Source organism: Lolium rigidum, chromosome 5, assembly GCF_022539505.1.
Source record: "Lolium rigidum isolate FL_2022 chromosome 5, APGP_CSIRO_Lrig_0.1, whole genome shotgun sequence".
Classification (NCBI taxonomy): Eukaryota; Viridiplantae; Streptophyta; class Magnoliopsida; order Poales; family Poaceae; genus Lolium; species Lolium rigidum.
In genome coordinates this window covers 232,954,121-232,960,358 of record NC_061512.1, presented here as the reverse complement: position 1 = coordinate 232,960,358, position 6,238 = coordinate 232,954,121, and the positions used below count along the sequence as shown (strand labels likewise).

The 6,238-nt window shown below is 42.6% G+C and overlaps 1 protein-coding gene across 1 annotated transcript; it reads right to left on the bottom strand.

Annotated features, from left to right (window-relative positions):
- Positions 1–1,100: 1,100 nt before the first annotated feature.
- LOC124651739 (serine/threonine-protein phosphatase PP2A-2 catalytic subunit-like) lies at positions 1,101–5,124 on the bottom strand. The gene is made up of 11 exons (XM_047190775.1): positions 4,909–5,124; positions 4,334–4,390; positions 3,694–3,777; positions 3,495–3,566; positions 3,344–3,415; positions 3,203–3,243; positions 2,870–2,936; positions 1,872–2,063; positions 1,707–1,796; positions 1,519–1,626; positions 1,101–1,427 (listed from the first exon to the last, which is right to left on the bottom strand). Exons 1-11 carry the CDS (start codon positions 4,981–4,983, stop codon positions 1,362–1,364), a joined length of 924 nt encoding a protein of 307 aa, XP_047046731.1. The 5' UTR covers positions 4,984–5,124; the 3' UTR covers positions 1,101–1,361.
- Positions 5,125–6,238: the final 1,114 nt, after the last annotated feature.

Here is a 6,238-nt window from a genome sequence, read left to right as displayed (position 1 = left end):
CTTGGCGGCGGCTTTTTTCACCCTCTCCGCCCTGCCGCTTGTTTCCACCTCGCGTCGTTTCTCGTCCGCCGCCCACTCTGCGTTCGTCATGCCCGGCGGCCGCTCCTTCTTCGCCCGCGGCTTCCTCATCGTCGCCTTCGGCGGCATTGTGGTGGACGAGAAGACGAGGAGGAGAGCGGTGGTGGACGAGAAGACGCCGCCGGGAACTCGGAACTCGGAAGACGAGGAGAATGGACAAATTCGGCGGGAGAGAATGGGGATATGCAAGCAAATTGGAGGGAATGGGGATATGCAAGCAAATTGGAGGGAAAATCGACAGGATTTGGTTTTCCTGTCGCCGACTACGCGGGTCCACACGACGTTTCGCGCCAAAATCTTTCGTCCGGAGTCCCCGAGCGCGCCCCGGGGGACCGGTGATGGCGTGGGCTCGCCGGATGGATGAAGGGCCAAATCCGGACGAAAACGAGGAACCGGGGGCGCGACTGGGCCGATTTACGCCGTTCGGATGGAAAAAACGTCGCTCGGGGGCCTCGTCGGGGAGACGAGTGGAGATGCTCTTACTAAAACATGGTTCCATGTGTGAGGGAACTGGGAGCAGCACGGTTGTGTTCTGATGAAAGTCCATTATAGTGAAAAAAATAGTACTCCCTCCTGCCTAAATACGCGGGAAAAAAAAAGGTATTCTCGAAAAGTAGTAGTAAAGATGGGCGTAAAGGCGCGATTGTCACACGCGCAGCACAACAGATTTGTATCTTCTTTTTCATCTGAGAACCTACAAGGCTACAAGTGATCTGTCAAATAACTTGGTGTAAAAGCCTAAGTTTTGGGACGACTAATATCTAGGATCAAGTTGAGCCAGGCCCAACAATCCAAATGGAAAAAATAATCAAATCATATAATCATTCTGTATGCAACTTCTGCGCCAAGTTTGAAGCACAAATATTTGTACTCGATTAAATACCCACCAGGATTCTTTACCAAGGAGCTCGTTGCAAACAATAAAAATGAAGGAGTCCAGCTGTATCCATAAAGTCAATGTCATTGCAGCAAATTACACTACACAGCTACATATTATACCATTTTTTTAGGGAAACCTATTATGCCATAATAAAAATTACTGCATGAGGATTAACGCCTTTTATCCAACACCACACCCCTGAGCCCAACAAGAGCAGATTACAACTGGGCGATTACAACAGGAGTTAAGCTAACAGAATGACCCACTTTACTTGAGGATGAGATCCAAACAAAAAATTATGACAACACACAGACGCATCTAGCTATCACACGCTTTTTTTGTTTGTTGCCGGAATAACCTAAGCTATCCCGTGGAAAAAAAAAACAAATAACCTAAACTACATTTACAAGAAATAGTCAGGCGTTCTTCGAGTCACGTCAGGCTCTCCTCTCCGTGGGGCAGGCTCGAACTGCAGCCACAAGATCACAAGCATGGCACATGTCAAGAAAACTGTCAGATCAAAAGATGGCAGCTACAGCTATGACAGAACAAGAATTTACCTGGATGAAAGTATGCTCCCTGCAATCATCCACCTCCAAGATCGACGCCATGTTACCGCAGCGGTAACAATAGTTAGGTGCACTAAATATTGTCACAACCTTTTGCTCCTGTTTTATTCAAAAGGGCATTAGTGACACTGGATGCAAAATGAACCGCAGTTGAATTAGCTCAGAAAAGCGATGATTACGTGTGCCCAGTTGAATCCCTCCATAACCAACTGATGAGCTCTTGATATTAACTTAAGGCCATTGGTATGGTTAAATTGTTCTGAAATATCCTGAAAAAAGAAAACCCAAATGTCAACTCAAGCAAAGACAGCAAAAACAGTAGGAAATAATGTCATAAGCTAAACCTGGCCAAATGTGTATCCAGCACCACGTGGTGAAATGCCCCAACCACATCGGTCATCGGGATCAGACCATAGAAGGTCACACATCGGCCCCTCGTGAGGGACTTCTTGGACACGATCAAAGCTTCGAACGTTATCAAGTGTCTCGATGGATGGTGATAGTCCACCATGCAGACAAAATATCTCCGACTCAACCTAGTATAATAACAATACAAGATGTTAAATTTAGGGAAGCAATTTTTTTCAAAAACCTAAATCATAAACACACTAGTCATGCTTCTCAATATAAAATCTCAATAGTACTAACAAAATGAGCATGTTTTTTAACAATGTTGGTCAAAACTAGATGCTAAGAGGTCTTAGAATCAAGTCTAAACATTGCAACACTTGGTGCTAAGAAAAAAGATTCTCCAACCGGTTCAAGTACTAACACCTTGTTGCAGTACAGAGTTGACCCCTATGTGCACCCCTACAGCCCCAAAAGTCACTAGTTTCTGTGGGTGAAGTGGATGGAGAATGGATAAACAATTCTGACTAGCAGGCCCAAAAGTTGGTGCTAAGAAAGAAAGACCTTGCAGCAGTCTTGGCTTTGTAGACTCGGTCACATGTGGCATATTTCTAGTGTGCCCTAAATATCCAAGCTACAGCAACCAAGCTTAACTTTTTCAGGCAGGGCAATCTCAAAAATAGAAATGTGTAGTTCCAGTTCCGTCATACACACTACATTCTTATCTGTTTCCTATCTCATACAAAAATGACTACTGATAGATACATCACAAAGTCAACTTGGATTATTTCAGTGGATCTGACACAAAACTAGGTTGCAGTAATTTATTTGATAAACCTCTGAAATAAATGTGCTTATTACTATAAAGAAATGTGCAGAGCATGCCCAAACAGACAAAGTCCTAATCTAGCAACAGAATAAACAAGTACATGGGGACGTAAGAAAAATAAAATTGATATAAGAGTTGGCAAGATGAAATTGAGCTGATACTAACCAATGCTGTCAATGGTAAATAGTCAAAAAGATCCGTGAAGGTTTTCCATACATTGGCACTTCCATACCTGCAACAAACAGGTCAAATAGTTTGGATGTAAGTTCTAGCTGCAAAGTGTCCATGAAACTAATCAGGGAAAATCGAGGATCAGTTTTATCAAAGATGAAAGGGATTCTTTGACATGCTACGTAAAATGCTCGTCAATCCTTATGTAAGAAACTGTACTAATCTTCGATAGACTACAGATATCTGATCTATTCTGACATAACAAAAAAAAACAATGTGCCGCTTGCATCACTTAAAACAAAAGGAACAGGGATGGATGTTACTTACTTCCGTAAGCACTCGTCATAAAATCCATAAACTTGAGTGATCTGCAGGATGATTAGAGTTCATTGCTCAATAATATATTATATACAAAAATTTACAGAATATGAACACAAAATAGTTTGATTATATCTTATAAAATTGTACCTGTCTGCTCTCGTGATTTCCTCTAAGAATTGTAATTCGCTGTGGATAGCGAACTTTCAAAGCCACCAGAAGCTGTTTAATTTCAAGAAAATGTTAGCACTTCAGCTTCAAAATAACTTCTAAAGAAAATGGTGCTGGTTAGTAGTCCTACCGATACAGTTTCAACAGAATAGTAACCACGGTCCACATAATCTCCCATAAATAGGTAGTTTGTATCGGGACACTGGTGATGATAACCATAGAAAAACAAGCTGACATAAGAATCGACTGATTCAGGGTGAAGTGCAAGAAATAGGAGGAATCATGGGAATAAAAGGGAAAGAACAAGGCTTTTAAATGAAAGATAATACCTTCCCACCGATCCGGAATAGTTCCGCAAGATCATGAAACTGACCATGAATGTCACCGCATATAGTGACAGGGCTTCTCACAGGCTGAAAGGGAGGTTTAATTTTAAGATGATGGCAAAGATCAACTAGACGAACAGCGGAAAAAAAAAACAATTTTTGACATCTACAATACATTGTCATGCTTGTCTAAAATTGAAATCTCAGATACTCATGTCCTGATATAATTCAATCTTTACTTTCTAGATCAATTCCACTAAGAAAATAACTACAGGAAGATTTGTATCACAACCAAACTTTCTAAATTTCAAGTTACAATGATGCAACATTGAGTACTCATTTTGACAGTAGTGCAACTTCCATTTGACTAGAACCTAGAAGAAAAATTCAATTGTTACCACAAAGTTGACCAAAGAATCCTTTGAGGTTGCACTAAAACTTACATTGCATTATAATATGTCTAGACAGATCTCCTCCTACATCAATAAAGTTAACAAGATTGTGGATGCCACGGGAGATTGACTTTCTGGCTTAATATAGAACATCTGATAAACGTGCACTCGCTTTATAGCTAACAAAAGGGCATGAAATGAAGTTCAGAAGATCGACTTGCTGGTTTAATGTAGAACGTCTGATGGCATACCTGAACATTGCTTTCCTCCATGAGAATCTCTTTAGCTTTCTCACACAGTGCTTTCAGCTGCAAAAGAAATGTTTATAAGGTGAAGATGACTTGTGAGACGATAACAAATTAATTCTCCGAAGTGCCAAGAACAACATAAATCTGGTACACATTTTGGTCGTATTGGTCAGGGCCAAAAATGAAGGTCAAGACCGCCTATATCCGCAACTATAAAAAGAAACAGGTATTGGTATTGAGATCCTCTCTCATGCATGTCGATTACACTATTTTACACCAATTCCTAAAATGCACGCACCACGGAAGAGATGGGCACTGTAACATTACACAATTACATTCAGATTTTCCTAGTAGTACATCGAAACCACTAGCAAACTAATAAACATTTGATGTATAAAATGAATGCACCAGCAACCTAGTACAACATTAAAGCTCCATTCTTTTCGATTAAGAAAGAGCGGGCAACGGATCCGTCCGGCCTGCCGGCCGGCCGCCGATCCGCCAGAATCTACCCGAAGAAACATCCAAAATCAAACAGCGAGAAATCGAAAGCAAGTATGTGGTGAGGAGAGCCGGACCTTTGGCTCGGCGAGGGGCTTGCACTGCAAGAGCTGCTCGATCTCCTCGTCGAGGCCGCCATGCGGGTTCCCCATCCTGTCCTCCCCCTCTTCTTCGTCCCCCCGGCCGCCGGCGCAGCGAAACCTGACACCAGATCTACCGGGAGAGGCGACCGAGAGAGGAGGGGTGGACGAGGAGGAGGAGGCGGAGCTGCGAGAGGTGCGGAGAGGCGGAGGAGGAAGCGGTTGAATAGCCAAGAAAAAAGATGGTATCTTTTTTAGTTGCCTCGGCGCTCGGGTGGTGGTGGTGGTGGTGGTGGTGGTGATGCGTGGCGGTGGCCGGCCGGTAACTCTGAGGTCGGGGTTGGCCGTGGAACGGGTCCGCGGGCCGGATCCACGAATTACACCCTGTTGGTTTCGTACGCTCGTTCAGGCTTACTGCTTCGCTGCATCAAAGCATGAGATAATAATAATAATCTGATCAATCTATACTAGTACCTCCGTTTCATCAATGAATAAGAATTAGTACATTTTTTAAGTCAAGCTAAGCAGAGGTTAACTGGACTTTTAGAAGAAAAAAACTATCAACAAATATGTTAGAGTATCATATAAAATCCAATGATTTTTTTTGTGTCAACAAATAAGACTTAAATTTTGTATTTTGCACGTTAATGAAATTTTGTAGAAACTTGGTCAAACTTTAGATTTTTGAAAAATAATATAAGATTTATTTATTGGAATGGAGGTCTCAATAGGAGCAGCCCACTAATTAAGTTCAATTCTTTCAAGCATGCCACCTCGCTTCCTTTAGGTTTTGTATTAGTTCTATGCCACGTCAATCTGTTTCTGTATAGAAATACATGTGCCTAGGCACCGGCACTATCAAATAGGGGCAATATGAAACCAAAGGCTTTCAGTACATGTTACTTTTCCTGTTACGTTCAGGTTTTGCTAACATCCTAGCCGAGTGTTTGTCTCCTTCATTCAATAAACCAGGATTCACGTGCCAACATCTCGATCAATGGCCATGAAGGCGCTCTCTCTTCCTCTACGGCTCTACCCACTGTTCCTACAAGAAATTGTTGCACATGGAACTGATGGAGGAATACGATACGGTGGCGTAAATTACCCCTATGAACTCTATATTGTGCCTGAATTTTGTTTTCATCGATGCGTCATGGTCCAAGGGGAAATCACATGCCCCTCCTTTGTACCTCGTATGCTTACGTTACCTCCTGCCCTCCTCGCTTGCGCTTGGTCCGGAAGGACGATGCCTTCTTACTCTAGACCAACATCTCCTCACTTTGTGATATGGGTATGCCATATCGGGTCCTAAGCATTGCCATCCCTG